This window comes from Telopea speciosissima, chromosome 2 (assembly GCF_018873765.1).
Source record: "Telopea speciosissima isolate NSW1024214 ecotype Mountain lineage chromosome 2, Tspe_v1, whole genome shotgun sequence".
Taxonomy (NCBI): domain Eukaryota; kingdom Viridiplantae; phylum Streptophyta; class Magnoliopsida; order Proteales; family Proteaceae; genus Telopea; species Telopea speciosissima.
This window is the reverse complement of record NC_057917.1, coordinates 73,430,832-73,454,404: the sequence shown is the minus strand read 5'-3', so window position 1 is coordinate 73,454,404 and position 23,573 is coordinate 73,430,832. Positions and strand designations below refer to the sequence as shown.

The 23,573-nt window shown below is 39.1% G+C and overlaps 1 protein-coding gene across 2 annotated transcripts in view; it reads left to right on the top strand.

Moving 5' to 3' along the window:
• Positions 1-20,094, top strand: part of LOC122653155 (structural maintenance of chromosomes protein 3) — a 45,247-nt gene extending 25,153 nt beyond the window's left edge. The window contains exons 20-30 of one of the 2 annotated variants that reach the window (XM_043847096.1): positions 6,004-6,155; positions 6,242-6,433; positions 6,523-6,703; positions 6,792-6,862; positions 6,940-7,091; positions 8,909-9,077; positions 9,189-9,335; positions 18,218-18,310; positions 18,545-18,719; positions 19,642-19,841; positions 19,918-20,094. In XM_043847096.1, coding sequence (XP_043703031.1) covers positions 6,004-6,155; positions 6,242-6,433; positions 6,523-6,703; positions 6,792-6,862; positions 6,940-7,091; positions 8,909-9,077; positions 9,189-9,335; positions 18,218-18,310; positions 18,545-18,719; positions 19,642-19,826 — 1,517 coding nt within the window. In that variant the 3' untranslated portion in view covers positions 19,827-19,841; positions 19,918-20,094. Of the gene's footprint in view, positions 1-6,003; positions 6,156-6,241; positions 6,434-6,522; positions 6,704-6,791; positions 6,863-6,939; positions 7,092-8,908; positions 9,078-9,188; positions 9,336-18,217; positions 18,311-18,544; positions 18,720-19,641 lie in introns of both variants that reach the window. The other variant, XM_043847095.1, reaches the window with a different exon arrangement.
• The last annotated feature ends 3,479 nt before the right edge of the window (positions 20,095-23,573 follow it).

Genomic DNA, 23,573 nt, shown 5'->3' with positions numbered 1-23,573 from the left:
GAAAGAAAAAGATTTAGGCACTCAAAGGGTTTAGTTTTTTTAGGGTTGAGTACATATGTGGGTTTGAAGCCATCTTCACCTCAACTAAACACTAACCACAACCATCTTTTCTATTGCAAAAGAGGGGAAAAGAGGGTGTTGGTTTGAATTTAACTCCAAAATTTTGTTTTTATAGGTCATTAGAGAGCAGGGGATTGGGGATGATAAGGAATTAAGGCTTGGGTTGAAACATGGAGGAGGGCTTTTGAGAGAGAGAGGGGTTCTAGGCTTTGCAAAAGCTTACCTGGGGCATCAGTTGGGTCTCCTAAATTAAAGGTTTATAACTGAGATTTGGCTGAGGGAATAGGGTTTAGGTCAAGGAATTGAAAATCATGGGAGAAGATGAAAGATGTGGCAGGAGAAAATAATGGGAGACTTGCACCTGTTGTTTCTTTTCTTGTTCTGGTGGCAGGTCAAAAAATTGAAAGTCTTGGGAGAAGATGACAGAGATGGTGGGAGAAAATAATGGGAGACTTACAACTTTTGTTTCTTTTCTTGTTCTGGAGACAGCCTACATAGAAAATTCTAGAGATAATATTTTCATTTCTGACTTCTGAGTGGTTAACGAAGATGGCAAAATCCTGGCAATTTACCATCTCTTGCTGAAGACTCCAAGGTCCTGGTTGCTCTGATACCAGATTCTCTTAGGTGTTTAGCCCTAAGAAAGCTCTATTGTGCTGACACCTTAGGTATTTCTCTGTATACTTTCTTTTATTTTCTTTTGTTTTCTTATTAAATTGGATACTTGTCCCTAAATCACCCAAAATCTTATTTGTGCCATCATGAATCTTTCTACCACTCATAATCAGGTTCAATTTGTTCTTAAAAGTTTGACAACACTTCAAACCTGAAGTGTAGGACCACCTAGTCCTCTCCTCTGAGTTGCAAAGCCATGTAGAAGAATTCAATGAAGTTCCCCTATCAGGCCAACCTATTGTTCTCGAGTCTCACCAATCACATGCTTATGTTGTGCTGCGAGCAGTGAGAGAAATCACCAAGGGAAATCATCAAAGCTATAAATATTGTATCACTTTCATAAAGGAAACAGGAGGTTTTTCCTCCTTTACCTTACAATTCCATTGCTGATATTACAATTCTTATAAAACAAGTGAATTATTCTTTCTAGTCCTGATTTCTTTTAAAAAAAATTTTAGATCAAACACTGGACTGATCTGAGACTGTACTAGTTGCGGGGTGGCATGTTCATTGCGTAGCAATAGGAGCATCAATAGGCTGTGTCTGATGGGATGAATTGCTGAGTCAACATATCTAAGTAATGCCACGTAGAATTTGTGATTTTGGCCTAACAAGGTGCATTGGAGAGATTTTGATCAAATTTACTGAAAATTGAACTCTCAAGTTTGTTTCCAATAGATGGGCAATCTTGGAATAAGAAGATGAAAACTGAAAGCAAATGGGCAATAGATTGCTTTAAAGGAAGAGAAGGCCATCTCTAAACAGAGGAGCAATCTTGCAATTAGAAAATTAGAAACTCATGGTTTATCCATCCCCTTCCCTGAGTAATCATTAGAAACCATTTTGTAGGGTGATAGAACGTGTAGGATGAAGAGGGAATTGGTAACCTTGGAATAAGAATAAAAACAAATAGAGTGGGTAATGGAATGTTTTGGATGAAGAGTGGTGATGCAGATTCATCATCGAAATGGGATAATTTCTTTAGAAATAAGTCTAGGTTGGGATATAGGTTGGGATATATATATATGTTAGGCCTTTGATCCCAAGGGTTTTCTATGTAATAGGCCACTTTAATGGGCTTAAACTAAGGGTACATAAGTGGCATACGGGATTAGCCCAATACTTAGTTTATTTTTATGTTTTTTAATTGAACTGGTTCAAATTGGTTGCATCCAATTGGTTCAATTTAAGTGATTTAATTAAGTGTCTTTTATTTTAAGTTATTAGGGGTTGTCTTAATTAGGTCCCCCCCTCCACGATTTAAGTGAGGGTAGAGTTTTAGATTGTAATAGGATTTGGCTATTAGCCTTTTATTATAAATATTAAATTGTGTGAGGCTCCCCCACAGTTAATGAATTAAAAAGAAAATCGTGTTTGCTGCCTTTGTTGCTGCTGCTCCTTGAGAGTGTTCATCCTTGTGGTTCTATCAAGGTGGAAAGGGTAGGTGGATTTCCTACGACTCGTTGCGCTGTGATGGCTGGGAGGATCCCTAAGATTGAAGGTGGTTCTATCCTTTTCCATTGTTCAAGTTTCAGCTGCTGTTATCTCCCTCCTGCAATTCCAATTAAGTTTGAAGCCCCCATCCCCATTCCTCTTCTTCTAAATCCTCTAAACAGCCAACCCTAACTTCCCCTCTTCTCAAATTAAAACTTAAAGCCCTAAACCCTGCACAGACCATTCCAGCCATCACCTTCCTCTCAGATTTGGATCGATTATCCCCCTCCCCAATTGGGAAACTCGATCTGAGTTTGGTCCCCAAACTCCCATCCAAACCCTAGAAAATCCTATCCTCCATTAAAGCCCCACAAACCCTAAAATTTCCACAGCCTAATCTAGCCATCAGAATCAGCCCAAACTTAGTTCGAACCTCCCTCCCGCTGTCCCCTGTACTGGATCCAAAGCCCTGCCCCAAAATCCCATCCCAAACCCTATTTTCATTCCATTTTCTATTTCCCAAAACCCGAAACCCTAATCCTAAATTTTCTGAAATTTAAAATCTTACTCAAACCTAATCAAACCTAGCTCATTAAACTCCCTAAAGCCTGCCTAGTTTTATCATATAAACTACATTCTCATTACCCTACCCTAACCCTAGAAATTGACCTAAAATCCTTATTCTGACCATTTGAACCTGCAGCCCCCTTTTAGATCCTGTTGCTTGGCCTCTAGTAGGATCCTTCTCCTATCTAGAGCTACATTAAGTGGTTTAGCATATAAAAAAAAATATATAGCGAAGGCTAATGTAGTTATGTAGGTTAAAAGAAATCAGAACAAGAAAATGTGTTGGAAAACTGCCTGGTCATATTTCTCTTTGATAGCTGAGGAAGGATGATGACAGTAAATGAGTTTACTTATAATGGAGGACAAGGGATGTATCTGTTTCATATATTGAAGGGTAATGTTGGAATTTAAGACGTGCATGTGTCTCTTCTATAGGCTTATGATGTACTATGACATAGATAAGTAAGAATCCATAGGCTTTCTTATGAACAAATGACAAGACTGCAAACATGGAGTGGAGCTGAGGCTGCGTACAAAATTATCCTCCCCAGAACCCACAGTGGTGGGAGTCTTGTGCACTGGGTATGCCTTTTTATTCTCTTTTATCAGAAGTAATATAATAGATACGGGCAACCCTAAAACCCACTCGAGCTGTGTGAATAGATTAAGAACTTCAAATTTTCCTGTTGTGGTGTAGGCCATTGCCATCTAATGGCTTTAGTGGGCTTAAGCTCAATATGGACCACCTATATCTTCTGAAGCCACTTACAGAGTTACAGGTTCATTTTGGTGCCTATTTCTTGGGCCAAACTTCAGCTCAATGGAGTGTCTGAAGGGTTTGTCTTTGTTCTTTTTCACTATGCAGCTGCCAAATAAAATGGCCCTTTTCTCCAGAATTTAGCCTTTCCTTGATGCAGTAGCATATGCTTGGTTGGACCGGCATGAACCAATTTGGAAGCCCAGACCAAGGAAAATCCGGTTCAAACCTGGATTTTGGTCCAATAGAGTTATTAGGGATTTATTTATTTTTTGGGGTTATTTTTGTAGTTTCATTTATTATTATTGTTATTAAAAAAGGCGTACTCAGTGCATGAGGTTCCCGCCACTGTGGGGTCTGGGGATGGTCATAATGTACGTAGCCTTACCCCTGCTTTCGCAGAGAGGCTGTTTCCAGACTTGAACCTGTGACCACTTGGTCACAATGGAGCAACCGTACCGTTGCACCAAGGCCCATCCTCTATTTATTATTATTGTTGTTAGTATTATTATTTTATGTCTATTAGCAGTTGATTAGGAGGTTGAGTTCAGTCAGTCTTTTGAGTTAGTTTGTGATAAGGAATCCTAGTTAGAGTTATCATCATTCTTTAACAAAGTTATTAATAGCCATGTAACCCATCAATTGACAGAGTTGATCGAATGAATTCTGTTCGAGTTAATTCACTGTCTATGAAGTTGAAAGGTTGCTTCGACTGCTGTGTTATTCTTCTTCCTCCCTGTTCTGAATCTCTTCGTCCAATCCTTCTTCCTTTTATCTGGTCTGATTTCTACCTTAATTTTCTTCTTATTCTTCTTCTCCCCCCCCCCCCCCTTATTTTGTTCTTTCCTTCTCTTTTCGTCCTGTTGTTACCCTTCCTGTTCTGGAGATAGACTTGGTTCAGCAATCGGTATTCCTTCTTTCAGCTTCAAACTTTGGGGCTTGAATCAGTACCTTAGGGTGACCTTTTCTGCAAAGTTCTAGTTCGAAAGCTTGCTGGAAGCGTGGAATAGAGAGTTTCAAATCGAAAACCAAAATTTGGTTCTTTGACTTCTGCCAGATACAATTTCATATATATATATATATTAATTTTTATAATTAATAATTAGGTCTGTTATTGGTTGCATTCAGAAGGGCTGGGAGTTGTGATTCATTACCTGAAATTTCAAATTGATCGGTGTTCATATGAGATTCCTCTCAATCGAAACATGTTTTGCTCTACCACTGGTCCGGTTTTTGTTAGGTTGAAGAAGATATACTCTGCTTATTTCCACATAAGGACAGCTTCTGTTTAATTTTCATAAAGCCCTTCCTTTTCAGAATTTGTTCGATTTTAACCCATTCTTGTTTTTAAATTCCATAAACGTCCTTTCTTTTGAAATTTATTTCCTGTTTAGTCCCTGATTCTGTTTCTTACCCAGAAGGGGTCTGAACAGTTTCTGAATGCGCCAAATGGCCACTATTCATATTATTTGAGATTTATCACTTTTAGTGGGCCTATAGCGATCTAATTAGGGTTTGGATCCCTAGGTTGCACGACTCCTCAGTATCCAATTTGTATATTCTAAAGTTTCTGGGAATTCCATTACTCCACTTTAGTTTCTGTTCCATTTCTGTTCCCTGAGAAAGGCTGCCAATCCTTTCTCATTTCCTTCCAAATACTCTTATTTCTGTGCTTTAGGGTTTGGCTAATTATATTAGTTTAATCTATATAAAAACAATGTGTTAGACCACGGTATTGGACTTGTGGTTTTCTCACATCAGATTCTGCATCTAGTTTAGTGTAGGAGAATACAACAACAAAAACAACTCAGCCTTATCCCAACTAAATGGGGTCGGCTACATGGATCCTTTCAAAACAAAGTAGGGAAAACTGAGGTCCTCACAAAAGGAAGGAAAGTAAGAGGAATGAAAAAATGAGATAAGAAAAGTGAGAAATGGAAAATAAAAGTGACTTGGTTTTGTTTGTCTTCTGAAGATAATTGAAGGATGCCTAGGTGACAGAGGATGAGCTGGAAAGGGTAGACTCCCTTTCCCTTCCTTTATTTCACCTTTTTCAGTGTGCTACTGTTATTAATGACGGTGAATTAGATCAAGGAAGTAATTGGCTTGTGGACCTATATACAATAATTTTTGTTAAGATGGTTCACGATATTCTTTTTCATGTCAGCAATGACCCCAGTGGACATGGTGACCTGGGTGTTTCTGCCTTTCTTCCACCCTTTGGTGTTTGCTGATGTTGGTGAGCTGGATGAGGTGTTAAATAATGAAGTTATAAATCTTGATTTTTTCAAGATAATGTATATATCCAATTTCAGGAGTCTATTCAACTATTCCATCCATTTAGTGAAACAACCTGCGCCGTATGGTTTATTGATTTTACTATGCCTTTTATTAGTTCTTGTTCATCCTTTTATTATTGAAAATTGGTTGAACTAGAATCAAGCCATTCAATTGGGAACTTTGGTGGGACTCTAATGTGTTCTTTCAGTTCTCACTTAACCTATACCTACTGATAGACAAGGAAATTACAGAGCATGTTAGTGATCAGCAGAAATTTGATGCCAAATTGGCTCATGACAAGTCAGAATTGGAACAAATTAAGCAGGATATTGCAAATGCAACCAAACAGAAAGACTCCAATCGCAAAGCCCTTGAAAATAAGGTTCCTGGAATACAATGAGTTTTGCTTCGATTTACGTATTCCTATTTGTTGCTTCCAGCATTAGAATGTTTGTATTATCTCTGTAGGAAAAGTCGCTTGCAACAACCTTCAGTCAAATAGAGCAGCTCAAATCTGATGTGGCCATGAAGCATTCTGAAATGGGAACAGATCTTATTGATCACTTAACGGCAGAGGAGAAGAATCTTCTTTCAAAATTGAATCCTGAAATCACGGAGCTGAAAGAAAAGATTATTGCCTGCAAGGCAGAGCGCGTAGAGGTCTGTTGATTGAACCTATATTATTTTGTGTATAATTCTTCATTATTTATGTAGATTATTATATTCTCCTTTGTATCTTTGATTTATAGATTGAAACAAGAAAAAGTGAGCTTGATGCTAACCTAAAAACCAACCTTGAGAGAAGGCAACAAGAGTTGCAAGCTATTATATCTTCCGTGACTGACACGTTTGACGGGGAACTTGAACTGAAGAGGCAGGAACTGAAGGATGCTAAAACATCAGTTGATGATGCAACACAACAACTTAAAGGTGACATATTTGACTTACCAGCCCGAGTTTTCCTTTCTCAAATTTCTGTCTTTTGATGCCTTGTTCTGACTGAAATTATGCTCTACAGGAATTGCAGAAAATATAGATGAGAGAACAAAGGAAGTCAAGAAGATCAAAGATGAGAAAACAAAATTAAAGGTAATATTTCATGTGCTGTCAACTTGCTTGATAGGAAGAAGGTATATGGAACGTTGTAAGTCCTTGTGTTGCTGCAGACTTTGGAAGACAATTATGAAAGGACGCTTCAGGATGAAGCAAAAGAACTGGAGCAGTTGTTAAGTAAAAGGAGCATGTTTCTTTCTAAACAAGAAGATTGCATGAAGAAAATTAGGGATCTGGGTTCATTACCGTCGGATGCCTTTGAAATGTATATTACTTTCCTTCGATTTAGAAAAATTCCTTAATTGTTTTTCTTTTTGGATAAAAATTCCTTCATTGTTGTGAACCTAACCAGAACAGCCCAGGAAGTAGGTGGCCCTCACAAAAGACCATGATTCTATAGTTTTGGAGCACATCTTTATGAGAACTACACTTCTAAATATTTGGAGTGTGATTCCAATCATTTGATCCACATCCAACTCATTTTATCAAATAAGATAAGAACTGCTTAAGGTTATAAAGGAGTGTTCTAATCTTTTGATCCACATCCAAATTATTTTATCAAATAAGATAAGAACTGCTGAGAGTTACTCTATATTGTCTTGACCATGTTTCATTTCAGACCATCTCCATGAGAGAACGGTGTCTCTCAACTCTCCCTCCCCTCTTTAGTTGAATTAAACACCAAGCAAGGACAGATTTCTCTCTGTCTTTAATGTCAGCTATAACATAAGACCATATATATATTATTAGGATATTGCCTATCATAAAAGTAGGGAAATATAAAAGATATATTGAAACTGGAAATAATAAGCCAAAGAGAAAACATTCCCTTGGATTCCCATTCTTCTAAATCCTCCTGTCTGGTGAACTGACATCCACTGAAGAGCTGTTGATAAGATATAACATTCATATTCATTCTTTATGAAGGATTATGAATGAAGAATTCACGTATAATTACTTTGTTTGATAATTGTCTGAATCTGTAATATTAGGCTTAAGATCTAACTACCATGCATAGTTGTCAAGGCGGCAAAGCGACCCAAGGCGCTGGAGGGGTGTCTAAGTGCTTAGGCGACAAGGCACCTGCCTAGGCAACCACGGTGCCCCCAAGTCTTATTTTTTATTTCCCCCTTCTCTAACATTATTTAGCATGCTTCAATATTTTAGTATGCTACAATTTATACCTTATATCATCAAAAATCAATATTAAGCCATATCAAGTCATCAAAAATCAACATAGAACTAAAAGACAATAGAACTGAAGACGCAAGCTATTGGAAGTTTGAAACAATCAAACATACATTTGGTTTATACTGTTCTTAGAAAATATGATCTTATCTATAAGTAATTAAATTGTTCTTGATTTAGAGAAATGTTCTTGTTCTCTAAGAAGTTTGACTAGTTAGATGGTTTTATTTTTACATGAGACTTTTAGGATTAGGTAGAGCACAAAACTAGCTTTCCAACAAATCCAAAATTGCTTAAATCTAATTTATATTGAAGAAGTTATGTTCCGGTCAAACCTTATTTGGTATGTGCGAATACTGTCAAAATCGCTCTGGATGAAAATATTTTTTTAGATATCAAAACAAATAAATATTTTACCGCACTTTTGGTTTTTAGCAATGTTTTACTATATTTAGATTTACAAAATTTTTAGATTTGAGAAAAATCCCAGCATTAGAAAGTTGAAAATTTTACCTACTGTTGAAAATCCAGTTTTTGTTCTTGAACTGGAGGGTTGACTTTTTATCCTTTTGGAATTTTATTTTCTAATTATTTTAATTGGATTCAAATAGGGGGTATTTGCTTATTTATGAATAATTTCTTAAGTAAATGAAATACCAAATATAAGACCTTTACTTCAATGATATTTGGCATAAATAAGGGCCAATATCGGGTTCGATACCATAGGTCGCCTAGGCCCCAACAAAACCGCTTGGACGCCTAGGCGACGCCTTTGCAACGCCTTGACAACTATGCTACCATGTAACTGGAATTACAATTATCTATTTTTTTCCTGCTCTTCCCCACCCCGTGGGTTTTATTAAACATTGCTTTTTTTTTACACAAAAAAAACAGGTATAAGCGGAAGAGCACAAAAGAGTTGAATAAAATGCTTTCCAAGTGCCAGGAACAACTGCAGCAATTTAGCCATGTAAACAAGAAAGCACTTGATCAATATGTCAATTTCACAGAGCAACGAGAGGAGCTACAGAAAAGGCAAGCTGAATTGGATGCAGGGGATGAGGTATTACTTTCGCTTAACCTCATTACTTTCTTTCATAAAATTAAGTCTATGCTTATTAGTGTATGCCTGTGAACTGATCAGTTCTTGCCAATTCAATGTGTACTTTTGTAGAAAATTAGTGAATTGATCTCTGTTTTGGATCAAAGGAAAGATGAATCAATCGAACGTACATTCAAAGGTGTTGCTAGGCACTTCCGAGAAGTATTCTCTGAGCTTGTTCAAGGTGGCCATGGTTTCTTGGTTATGATGAAGAAAAAGGTTTGTTTAATTTATATGCTTTTTTCGATTGTAATATGTAATGGTGGGATAGCTCTTTGTAAAAATTCTCAACTTTAGTATCACAATGGTCATTCTCCGGTTATGTGGTTATGGAAATTCTGCTTTTAGTTCAAATTATCCCATAAATAAGCAATTTGTGCATCACAGTAGTCTCATGTTCTTCATCATGATCTAGATGATGCTACCAAACCCATCCAATAAAAGAAGGTAGTGAAGTAAGTTTTCCTGTAAGTACTATATTATTGAGATTTATAACTAGCTAAATCTGTTCGTCTAGACGTCTACTACCATGGCAATTTCCACACTGTTCTAGATCCCTTGTGGTATTTTCCTGAAACTTAATGTAGCTTGACAAACCCAATCAGAGTTCGATAATAGAGATAAAGAAGAGGAGAGAAAGTAGGAGGAAGGATGGAGGAGGTGAAGTTGCGGTAAGAGAGTTGGGAGAGATTGTTGGGTACCTCTCCCCTATATTCATTAACATTAGATAAAAAGAGAAATTACATGAATGCCCCTCTACTAACATAACATACACATATGTGCTTCCTCCCATTCTATTTACTATTCTACTCTCACAATATGTACTTCTAAGACTCCCCCTCTGATGCAGAGAAGGGGCTGAAAGTATACACCCGCAAGATGAGGAGCACAGCTCCTTTTGATCCAGCCCATGCATGGATTTATTTCAGGCCCACCTGGGGCTGGCTTAGTTTATTAATTAGTTGCTGATTTGTTTTCCTAGTTTAAATAGGTTTTATTTCAGCTATGTTTGTAGTTATAAGTTATAACAATAAAGACTCATAGTTTGTGTAGGATTTTGGTTTCCTATTCAGATTAGGAGTGGAGTTTTTATTTTCTATATAAGTATTGTAAGGGCTGAAGCTCAGAGACAACAACAACAACCACCACCACTCAGCCTTATCCCCACTAAATGGGGTCATCTACATGGATCCTTGCCCTCCAATCAGCTTTATTTGAGGTCATATTTGAAACAAGCCCTGAGCTATGCATGTCTTTCCTCACCACTTCTCCTAAGGTTATTTTAGGTCTGCCCCTGGCTCTTTTGTTCCTTCAATCTGAATCAAATCACTCCTCCATACTGGAGCATTCAAAGGCCTCCATTGAATATGGCTATGCCATCTCAAATGACTTTCTCGTAACTTATCACGTATCGGGGCTACTCCCAAACAAGTTCTAATATGATCATTCCATACTTTATCCTTTCTAGTTTTTCCACTCATCCATCTCAACATGCTCATCTCCGCTACGCTGAGTTTATCTATATGATGCTTCTTAACTGCCAGCATTCCGCACCATACATCATAGCTGGTCGTATGACTGTCCTGTAAAAATTTTCTTCAAGTTTTAAAGGAATACACCGATCACACAACACTCTGGATGCACCTCTCCAATTCACCCATCCTATTTTAATTCTCTGTGAAACATCATCCTGTATATCACCTTCTTTATTTATGATTGAGCCAAGATATCTAAAATAATCACTTTGCGGAATTTCCCTTTCATCAAGTTTCACCACCTCATTATCCGTTCTGTTGTAACCAAAGTGAAATTGAAAGCTTGTTTGCTCTGCAATTTTTTGAGAGATTCAGGTGGGTATATTTAGCGAGAAGCTTGGCAGTGGGATACTATTGCTGGCAGGAAGCCTTAGTCCTTTGTTTTCATGTGCAAGGTTCTGTTATTTGAACGTCTGATTATTACTTCTGTGTGGGTTTTAATCTCTGGTTTTGAGTTGGTTTAATATCACCGATTTATTGCTGTTATTGGTGATTCAACCCTGCCTTTAATTTCTTCCAAATCTCTGATCTAAATGTGTGGTTCCCCTGTTTTCTGATAGTTTTCAGCATATAGTGATTTGGGAGTTCAGGCATATCTACCAATGAGTTCCTACCATTTTTCAGCACCCCAACATCCTGGTCCAACAAAATGGGGCATCCGGAGGCCTTCGTTGGACATGGCCAAACCACCTCAAACGACTCTCTCTAAGTTTGTCATGGATCAGAGCTACACCCTGCGCATTTGAGAGATCATTGTTTTTCAAATTACTCCCTATCTAGCCATCGAATCAGTCCCATATTCTGAAGGGTTCTTATTCTTCTTAGTGCCTTTTGTTTCCTAGAGTTTGTTGATAATCCCAAAAGGTTTTGATTTTCAGTCAAATTTGGGGTTTTCTTTTTTAGTGGAGTTTGTCTTGAGATCTTGTTTTGGAGGTGTTCTTTCAACCCTCTTAGGCTCTTACCCTCCACCACCCTGAAGTTGGAGAATAAATGTCATACGTGCAGCTTGCTCAAGAGGTATGTGTGGGGATTTGAGAAATATGGCTTATTACTATATGGTCACAGCCACTCTTTATTTATAACAAGATGGAGAACATTCCATACTAGGTACAAGGACAAAAATACCCTAGGACAAAACTACCCTTGAACCCACATTACAACACTCCCCCTCAAGTTGGGGCATAAATATCAAACATGCCCAACTTGCTGACTATAGAATTAAAACTTTTACTACTAATTCCCTTAGTGTGAATATCAACTAATTGCTCAGTAGATTAGGGACACACACAATTCCTTGTTCCAGCTTCTCCTTGATGAAGTGACGATCAATTTCGACATGCTTGGTTTGATCATGTTGAACTGGATTATGTGCTATGCTTATTGTTGATTTGCTGTCGCAATAGAGGTGCATGGGCAGCTCAATAGTGGCACATAAGTCCCGAAGGAATCCTTGAAGCCAAAGGAGTTCCCACATATGCTATTGGCCATAGCTCGGAACTCTGCTTCTGCACTGGATCAAGCAACTACAGCCTGCTTTTTGCTTTGCCAAGGTACCAAGTTGCCTCCAGCAAAGGTGCAATAACCTGAGGTGGATCTCCTGTCATTTGGACATCTTGCCCAGTTTGCATCGGTAAAAGCCTCAAGTTGCAATTGATCATAAGGAGAGAAGAAAACACCTTTTCCTGGAGAAGACTTCAAATACCTCAAGATTCTATATGCTGCCTCTAGATGGATTGAATGAGGGTCATGCATATATTGGCTAAATACACTCACTGCAAAGGCTATATCTGGCTGAGTGTGAAAGATATATCAGGCGTCACACTAACCTTTGGTAGCTACCCTTATCCACTGGCTCTCCATCCTTATTCTTTAGACGAGTGTTAGGATCCAATGGGGTATCAACAGGCTTACACCCCAACATTCCTGTGTTTGACAAAAGATCAAGCGTATACTTTCGTTGAGAAAGGAAGATACCTTGAGCAGAATAGGCAACCTCGATCCCAAGAAAATACCTGGTGCAAACCCGAAATGGTTAGCATGCCAAGATTGAAACTGGTAGGGGATAGGGTCTGAACTGAAATGGGTTTAATTAGGCTAAGGTTGGTTAGGATGGTTGGCTGCTGGTTTTGATGGAGGTAATGAAAAGTCCACGGCTAAAGGATTATAGAAGGAAGGTTATGTATAGAGTTTAAAGGCAACAAAAGGGGTGCAATGGAAGATTGGTGTAGGGACAAAATATAAGATGCCTTGATAGATGACTTGAAGATGATTTGCTGTAATGGATGATGGATACTTGAAGATAAAGATGATAAATAAAAGATAACTTAGACAACTAGAGTCCCACTAGTGTCCCAGCCGTAGGAGTCCCACCTAGACCACCAAGGGAGATCCACCCAAGGCCACTTGCTAACAAGTAAAAGACTCACAAGGAGATTGATTTGTTGGTTGTAATTCATACTTCCATGAGCAGCCATGGTCTCTTTGTATAGTATGAGGAGAGAGACATAAATGCCTATAGGTTACAACTACCAATGACTTACAAACATGACTTTAGTAACCTACTATTAATGACCATGGCTTTAGTAACCTACCACCAATGACTTTAGGTTACAACCAAGACTTTAGTAACCTACCACCAAAGACTTTAAGTTACAACCAAGACTTTAGTAACCTACCATCAAAGACTTTAAGTTACAACCAAGACTTTAGTAACCTACCACTAATGACTTTAAGTTACTAACATGACTTTAGTCACCAACTACCAATGACTTTAGGGAAACTAAAAGACAAGAATAAAGAGGGCCAGCCAAGGTGGTCTGATCTGGTCCTAGGCCCAAGAGGATTAGCCATGGGCTAGGCCTACTACTGTTGGCCAGACTTGGGCCTATGCACATGAATCCTTAGTTGGCCTGGGCCTTTGGCTGTTGTTGGGCTGTGGGCTTGGACTGGGCCTTTAGCCTAGCATACTTCTTAACAAAGTAGTGATCAGGCCTTCTTGATGGTGGGCTGTTGGTTGGACCAGCTGGATCAGGCCTTCTTGATGGTGGGTTGTTGGTTGGACCAGCTGGATGCCCTGCATCAATACCCCAACTTTCCTTGGTCCTTAATTTCTAACTTTGTCCCCAAGTAGGTCTTCAGCTTGGTTATTTCATCAACATCACTTCTAGTAACAACTATGTCATCTACATAGACAATCAAAACTGTGATATGTTGATCAGTCTTCTTGATAAACAACGTATGATCAACATTACTTTGTTTATACCCAATGGACACCATGACTCTATGGAAATGACCAAACCAAGCTCTTGGGGATTGCTTTAGACTATATAAAGCTCTCTTCAAACGACACACCTTGCCCTAAGTTTCTAGGGCAGCAAATCCAGGAGGGATATCCATATACACCTCTTCATCGAGCTCCCCGTGGAGAAAGGCATTCTTCGCATCAAGTTGTTGGAGATCCCATCCTTGGTTAACAATACATGAGAATTACCCTGGCAGTGTTCATCTTAGCAACTGGGCCGAATGTTTCCTAATAGTCGATCCCATGAGTTTGGGTAAAACCTCTAGCAACCAGCCTTGCCTTATATCTTTCTACCGATCCATCACCCTTCTGTTTGACTACAAAACCCACTTACAGCCTACGGGTTCCTTTCCTGGAGGAAGAGGCACCAAGTCCCAAGTGTCATTTTTTTCCAGGGCACTCATTTCTTCATTCATTGCTTCTTTTCACCTTGAGTTTTTTAGTGCTTCTTCAGGCATTAGGGATGGAAACAGAGGACAAAGAAGAAACAAAAGCATAGAATGATGGGGAAAGAGAGTTATATGAAACAACATTAGAAATGGGATGTTGAGTACAATACGTGGCTTACGGATAGCAATGGGTATGTCAAGACTAGGATCTAAAGGGGACTCACCAGAAGGAACCAGAGGACCAGAAGAACTTGAGACTAGTAATGCCGATTGGTTAGGAGCAGTAGTGGTGGTATTGTCAACTTGCTTTCTTTTATGCCACGTTCCTCTAATGAATGTCTTTAAGGTAGACTGACCATGCTCCCCCTGAATTAGAGGCCATTCCTGCTACCCCTAGATTAAAGGCTGATCTTGCTCTTGTCCGGTTATCCCGTCCTCAAGCTCAGTAGACGGATCTTCTATAGTAGGCACATCCACCTCCAATGGAGCAATTAAAAGCATCTCTTCACTCGTAGGCTCCCCCTGAAGAGGTGTATGAGTGGGAAAATAAGTGTCTGTTTCCTGAAAGATAACATCCATATTCACAAACAATTTTCGAGAAGGAGGATGGCAATACTTATGCCCCTTCTGGATAGCAGAATATCCCAAAAAAAATGCAGTGCAAACCCTTTGGATCAAACTTGCCACTGACATGATGATTGCAAGCCCTGGTAAGGAGGTAGTCGAAGCTGTAGATGGTGATGATGAAGAAGATGAGTCTAGCTGGGTCATTAGACGACGTAGGTGTTGGAGTTCCTCCTAAGAAAGGGGCTAATAAAAAATTGTGTCCTCAGATGAAGTCTGATTCATTTTGGCTGAAGAGGAAGAATGACTCTACCCACGTGACCCACGTCTCCAAGTATCATTGGGACGCTCATGTAATTTCCAATACCTGTCCTTGGTATGTCGCTCCTTCCCACAAAAATTGCACTTCAATCGAACTCGATCAGGTGTGGAACGATCACTAGTACCATGAGCGAGCCCACCTCGAGATGAACTCTGTGGGCTAGAAAAGAGGGCTGATCGTTCCTGGGTAACTGGATGAACCATAGCATTGCGACGATTGTCCTCTGATTGCACCATGGCATACGTTTGCTCAAGTGTGGGAAATAGATCACGATTCAGGACATAAGCTTGTATCTGATCAAATTCAATATTGAGGCCAGCAAGGAAATCAAAGACACAAAGTCCATCTTCCCACATTTTGAAGGTGGTAGCATTAACATCACAGGTAGTGGTAAAGGACCCATAAAAATCCATCTGTTGCCACATGCTATAGAGCTTGGAATAATACTTGGAAAGAGATAACTCCTGTTGTTGGTAGTATGAATTTTTTGGCGGAGTTCATAACACTAGGAAGCATTACCAACCTGTGAATAGGTGTCCTTTGTAGTCTTCCAAATTTTGGCAGTAGTATCGAGAAGGAGATAACCGCCGACTATTTCAGGACCTATGGAGTTGATGAGATAGGACATCACAAGAAAATTTGATGACACCCACTTGCCTTGAGAAGGACCAGCATTGATGGGCTTTACAGATGTACCTGTAAAGTGTATTTCCATGTGTATCTTGACCATCTGGGAGGTCCAACGGCTGTAGGAAGGGAAACAATAGGAATATCACCATCCTTAATATGAATAATAGCAAGCGATCGTCTAGCCTCCTTATACAAGTAAGTAATTGTAGGCTTTACCGATGGAATGGTTGCTTGTTCTCCTTCCAACCTCTATGGAAAAATGGATTCCATTTCCTTCAAGACCATGGCCGGAGTGCTGATTACTATTGGCTCCGGCTGGATGTGTTCATCGCCACTGGCATCATGCACATGGATGGTTTGCTCCTGAGCATACACATAGAAATGGTCAAGATACACATAGAAATGCACTTTTGGAGCAAAAAATAATATGAATAAGCAATATATAACATGTATAATGCATAAACACTAAAATGGAGAACAATGTATAACGAGACAAGAGACTTTCATTGATTTGAGTAGAAATCCTTGCAAATGATCAATGTTTAATGCATCAACAAACTTAGTTTTACCTAAATCTATTGATTTATAACGAAAAATAGGATTAAAAACCATGATTTAAACACAAAGATCAAGTTTTTCTGAAACCAACCTTTTTATGTGAAATCTCCTTCAATCTCTGATCTCAAAAACAAAATCATAGTCTGATAGTCACATGGGCCTTTAGGGCCTGCATGATAACACTTCTGTTTCTGGGATATGATTCTATTCTAGAAATAACTTTTTTTTACTTCTGTTATTGGGCCATATTTCTGGGGAAAAAAACATGTTTGGTAACACATAATAATTTCTATTTCTTGGTTAGAAAAGAAACAGAAACGCGTTTGCTATGCACAATAATTTCTGATTCTAGAATTTTTATAAAATTTAAAAAATGCCATTAAATACCAAAGTTTGGTGGAGGTTGACGTGGTGGCGGTGTTGGTTGAAGTGGTTGTGGCAGTGGTTGTGGCGGTGGTAGTGGTGGAGGTGGTGGTGGCGGTAGTGGTGGCGGAAGCGGTGGTGGTGGTGGTGGTGGTGGTGGTAGTGGTGGCGGTGGTAGAGGTGCGGTGCGGTGTCGGTGGAAGTGGTGGTAGAGGTGGAGGTGGAGGTAGTGGTGGCGGTGGTGGTGGCAGTGGTGGTAGTGGAGGAGTTGAAAGTGGCAGTAGTGGTGGAGGTGGTGGCGGCGTCAATGGTGGTGGTGGTGGTGGTGGTTGAAGTTGCATTAATGGTGGTGTTTTATTTTGAACATGAAATTACTGCTTTGCCCATAAAATTAAGCATGTGCTCATTAAAGAGCAACTCCCCCCTTATTTCTTCCTTTTATTTCTGGGACAAAGAAGCTTCAAATTGGAGTTTCGTTTTTTCTATTTCTCAGCAACTTTTTTGTCCCGGTTCATTTCCAGGAACAAAAAAATGAACCGGTGTTAACAAACGGATTTCTCTTAGAAAAAGAGACAGAAGTGTTATCATGCAGGCCCTTAATGGCCGTATTGGTTGGTATCGACCGTATCGGTATGTATCGAGTTGTATCGGTCTGTATTGGCCGATACATACCGATACATATCAATACTCTCACAACACATTTAACGTAAGTATTGGTACGTATCAGTCTGTATCGTATCATGTCGGTCGATACTTTAAACCTTGGCCTTACATTGCTTTCACAAAGAGGCTGTGTCCAGACTCAAACCCGTGACCAGCCCTCTTAATAGAATATGTTATCTTGCTAATAAATAACAAATAAAAATTCTTAGCATAGAGCCTAAATTTTAGACCTCACACCTCAGATGAATGGAGCCCGTATTATCATCACCTAGGGACTTGTCATGTAAACAGACAAAAAGAGGGATCATTAGCCCACTTTTAAGACAGCACAATATATGAGCACCAGCATTGGCAAGGCAAGAACAACTCAAACTGTCCTAGATACATTATTTTTTGTCCAATTGTTGATTGAAGCAGAAGTAATATTCTTTGGAAGGAAATCCATTCTTTGACAGAGCATTCCTTCATCAATTTGGCTAGGATATTTCAGCTCATGAACCAGAGTGTTTGGTATCCCTACCTGAGTTTATCTTGTTTATTATGTAAAATTTCTCAAATTTACTGCAGTGATGGATATAATCTATTTCTCTTTGCTTAAGATTGGCATTCCAATTGTTTCATTTTTCATTATCTTGCACAAGGAATTTCTTGTCATTTACATTTTGAGAATTCTTCGTGGAGGACTTTGACAGAAAATGTAATCACAATTTTTTTTTTCATGGTCTTGTTTTTGCAATTTGACTTAACATGTTCTCATCCTACTTTTCTTTCTATAGGATGGAGATCCTGGTGACGAAGATCTTGATGATCTGCCTCGTGAGGTGGAACCAGAGGGAAGGGTCGAAAAATATACTGGAGTAAAAGTGAAGGCATGTGTCTTCATGTTGAAGCTTATATTTCCTTCTATGAGTGAAGATTGATCTTTGTGGAATCTTTGAGCATGCCTAGTTTTGGAAGATGAATAGTAGTGTCCGTAGATTGTTTTCTGATGGAGTTTTCTTATGTTTTCTGAAATTGCTTCTTTTGAAGAAATGATGCTTTTTTTTGTTCTAAGCCTGATTTTGAATCAAAATTAATTATTTTCTGGGCTTTTATTGTGTCAGGTTTCTTTTACTGGACAGGGGGAGACACAATCAATGAAGCAACTCTCTGGGGGTCAGAAAACTGTTGTCGCCTTGGCACTGATTTTTGCCATACAACGGTGTGACCCTGCCCCCTTTTATCTTTTTGATGAGATTGACGCGGCATTAGATCCACAGTACAGGACTGCTGTTGGAAGTATCCAATCCTCCCATTTTTTTCTTTTTTCCTTACCTTGGTTCGTCTTGCTCTTGATGAGATTGACGCGGCATTAGATACATGTGGTTATCAACATATATATGTTACTTCCATACTCTGTAATCCATGTATGCATCATGCTTTGTTTGTATGTATCCATACACATATATAGCATGCCATGGTGCAGTTACTTCCATACTCCGTAATCCATGTGTGCATGCATGTGTTTGTATGTGTGAGATGTCAAGAAATTTCTCTTCAATTGCAATACCTAAATGGAAGATAAATACTCTGGTTGCATTCTCTGCAGACCCTTATTATTTCTTACAAAATATATTTTGGGTCCTTTTGCCACCTCATGATTGCAGCAGTCCTTCCCCTTGCTGTTTGGGTTGTAGCACTTTCCCTTGTTTACCCAATTTCATGTCCTTGGGCTTATGTTTGGTTGAGTTTTATTCCCGGTCCCACCATTAGTCTCATTTAGAGAGTCTAGGGTGATTTTAATTAGTCATTACTTGGGTCTCTCTATTGGATAGTGGCCTTCTTAGGCTGTGGCATCTTACAAGTGCTTGTTTGGTGGTGATCGCTTCCTTGTGAACATCTGCTTCCGATTGACAGCTAGATCTTGCAATTCTTTGCCTGCTAACCGTGACAATAGCAGAGATGCATGCTTCTGTTTGTTCTTTTCTTTCTTTTCCCCAATAAAGTTCTGTATCATCAAGAGAACATATGCCATGCCAAATGAGGCAACATGTGATCGTGAGTAGCTAGTGGAGCATTTGACCCATTCTGCTTCAAAAGTAAGGTCCTGTCATTGGCTCCAGATCCTTGACTACATAATATTTGATGATTTAGCTGTTTCATGCCCAACTTGATTGCTTGATTTGGTTTTTGGCTTGGAGTCCTTAATTCTTTGTGGTAGACATGATCCGCCGCCTTGCAGACATGGCAAATACTCAGTTTATAACCACAACGTTCCGGCCAGAGCTTGTGAAAGTTGCTGACAAGATATATGGGGTGACACATAAGAATAGGGTCAGCCGTGTTAACGTGGTCTCGAAAGAAGAAGCCCTGGATTTTATTGAGCATGATCAGGCCCACAACTGAGTAAAAGATCTACAGGTTGGAATCCTTGATTTATTCCCCGACTTAGACTTTCTAGTTTAATATTCTGTGGATGACATTATTTTTCTTGTAGGTATTGGTCCCTTGGAGGATTAATGAACTTAAAAATTCCTCCTAAATTTGGATGACATGCATTCCTCCGTCTTGGCTGGATCCAGTCTCAATACAGTGCCATGTTATCATGCATGGAAAATCTGGAGTTAGCCACACCGTGAATAGATTGCAAATTTATACATAATCTGTTTGATGTGTCTATAATATTGTCTCAACATTTATGTTCCAATGTTTTAAGTATATTGGTACATCTCATTAATCCATCTTGTTACTTTTTTTTTTTTTTTTTGTTGGGGGGGGGGGGGGGTTCAAAATCCATCTTGTAACTTAATAGTTCATAAATACCATCTTTTTTTTATTTTATTGGTATTAACCTTGCTGTGTCTAGTCAAATTTCCTTCCAAATATTAATCCTTTTTTTTGGGTAATGCTTCCAAATATTAATCCACCCGATAGAATAATGCAGATAAAGTAATTACTTGTTTGCACCGTCTGCAGTGATTGTGTTCAGCTGTGAGGCTTTGATCTGTGATTAGGTGAACTGAAGGTTGTTTGATGCCCCATTTGCTTCACTGTGCATGGTGTAGTTTAAATTTCATTTTGCTGGCCATAATTTCTGGGTATTTTACACCATTCTGTTCGAATCTTTTTGATCCTGTACAAATAAAGGTGTATGCATGTATGTGTATCTTCTTTTGATCAAAGCATGTATGTGTATCTATTTAGGTATATGTGAGCATGAATCATATTGTTTAAGCAGGGAGTCTATGATGGCTCCTTTGCATTCACTGGACAGGTTCAATGAGAATTGAAGCACCAAGTCCTACAACAGGCCCCATACCACTTGGCTCTCGGTTTCTCTCACTGTACCTATCTAGTGATGAGATCATGGGCTTGTGTTTTTTTCATTGCAAAACATCTGTGTTCTCTCACACTTATATGTATGAATAGTTGGATAGTTGCGTATTCTGTAATTTGAAGATGGGTGCAACTTCTTGTTACCAAAGTGGTGAAATAGTTGCAACCTCATTTTAACTGCCCCTTGTTTTATTCTAAAAAATTATTAATGTAGTAATAAATATATGAGTAAAATAGGATTTTAAAAAAAAATTTAAAGTTATTAATGCAATATTTAATGTAGTTTTTATGTAAAATGATAAGATTTGTCCTTTTAAAAAAATGTGTTGATCATAAAACAGCATAATGGTAGTGAAGTTAATTTCACCATTTCGGTTACAATCAGATTTACTCTTTCAATTTCTTTGGTAACTAAAATCAAGCTATTAAGATTCTAACATTTCTGAAAATCCTCTAGGCTCTTTTTCGAGAATATCTCCCATCAGTGAAAGAATCAAAGAGTTGTATCGCCAGTGCATCAGGTTAGGGACGCAGTTCTGCTGGGAAGGGTCTGGTCAAGGGTCACACTTTTGGCGTGAATGCAATTAAAACTGGAAGCATTACATCTGGATTTAAATCTTGAAAAGAATGAGACGACTTCTATTTCTAGGCAAATCAGCTGAACCTTCGAAGAAACTGGAATTCAAATGCATCTCCTACCTTGGCAAGGGAAGACAGTAATAGAGTTGGTTCCAAAAGGGAGCGCTGAAAAGCTTCTAAGGTTTTTTTCGAGAATAGCTCTATATAAACCAACAGGTGAAGCCAAAATTGGTCAGGTTGGTCAGGTAATGGTTTCTCCGGTGAGTTCCAGTGACAAAGCAACCAAGCTTTCTGGTAAAGCAGATCCTAAACTTGCAGAAAAGAAGGTAATTAGAACTGAAAGCCAAGTAATAGATGTCACCAGAAGATTCAACATTTTGGCAATTTAAAATGGATAAGCAAATTTAATAAACCCAGTACCAAACTTAATGCTGAGGAAGTGGTCAAAGTTTAAAACAAAAAATACTAATCAAACAGTAGAGGCATCTGAAAAAAAAATGCATATTCATAAATGATGTGCTGAGGTGTGCATGCTTTGGTAAGAGTAAGAACAATAAAAAATCCCATGCAAGAGGGGAATTGCACTCTAGCGTCGTGGGCTGTAAATGGTTGGGCTCATTTCACTAAACCAGACCCATCCGAGCAATCAGGTTTACCCTTTACCTGCCGGAACCCTGAAGAGAAGACGACTCTTCCCTATCTCGACTTCCCCTCCACGGCTCCTCCTACATCCTTGGAAGTTGGAAGATGGAAGATGGAAGATGGAAGATGGAAGACTGGTAAGTAATACGCTGGGGAATAGGGCAACAGGTATCGTTGAAGCATGAAGAAAAGCTTTAGCTGTGTTACGTTGATTTCAAGCTCTCTTTTTTTTTTTCTTTTCTTTTGCGTTTTCACATAAAGATAGAAAGTTTTGCCTTTCATCTTCTTACCATTCATTCCTCACAACCAAATTCAACCTAGTGCGATCCCCCCCCGATCGAGATCCTCTCCAGCACACTTGTGCGCTGGTTATCGTGCGGCTGGAGGGCTTCAATCCACACCTCCGCACACATCCCGGTGCAGTAGCATGTGGATCGAGGCCTCCCCAGCCGCGCTGGACACCGTCCCGCATGGGAGAGGATCTCAATCCCCACCTCCCCCCCCCTCCCCCCCCACCTTTCTTCTTTCCCTCTTAACCAAAGCTTCTCAAATTTCAGTCACTACTCTTTACAAGGTTCAATTCCTTTACTGTCTTCACTAGATTCTTTCAAAACCCACCATTTCTCGCATCATAATTGTTAGAAAAACAACGTAGCAGAATGACAGTAGTGCAGAAGAAAACGAAAAAAACAGAAGAGAAATCACACACACAAGACCAGATTTACGTGTTTCACCCCCAAGAAAAAAAAACTACATCCACAGCCAAGTTTTAAAATGAATCTATTATTTCTATGAAGCAAATACAAACCCTCACTCTCATATCTCTCAAAAGATCACTACAATATATATGCCTCACAAAAAAAAGAAGGAAAAATTACATTATCATCCCTTGAAATTTATATTAAATACAAAACAACCCCTATATTTTTAAATTATACAATCACATCCCTGAGGGACGGTGTTAAATAATACATTTTAAATATCAACTTTGCCCTTCAATTAAAATAACCCTATTCTAATTTTTTATTTTTCTAACCCACCACTATTTCTTCTTCTTCTTCTTCAACCACCACCGCTGCATCCTTCGTCCCACTCCATCGTCGTTGACCTGCAACTCCACCGCACAGGTATTCATTTATACGTCGATGTCTTCTCTCTATTCCCTCTCGGATTTTTTTCCCCTGCTCTCATTCATTCGCTATTAACCCTAAAAAATCTGCAAACCCAAACTTTGAATCTCGACCTAACATGGTCTTCATCGACAGCACTTCCTTCTCTAGTGTCAGAATCAACTCGGCTTCCTCTATTTCTTTTACCCTTCAACTCAACTCCACCTCTCACCTTCAACTTTCTCTCAAAAACTAGAATCAACCAGATCCGTTGCTTGGTCCACCTAAACCAGCACCTTCAACACCTGACCTTCAGCCGAACACCTACCCTCCAGCTGAACCAGCTTTCCTACCACCTCCAAGACCTCACAAAGATCTGTGATTCTACTCTGTATCAGATCAGAGCTGCCTTGTTTCAATTGGTCCCTGAAGCAGATCTCAGCAACAGATGCATGGTCCCCCCCCCCCCCCCAGATATCTACTTCAG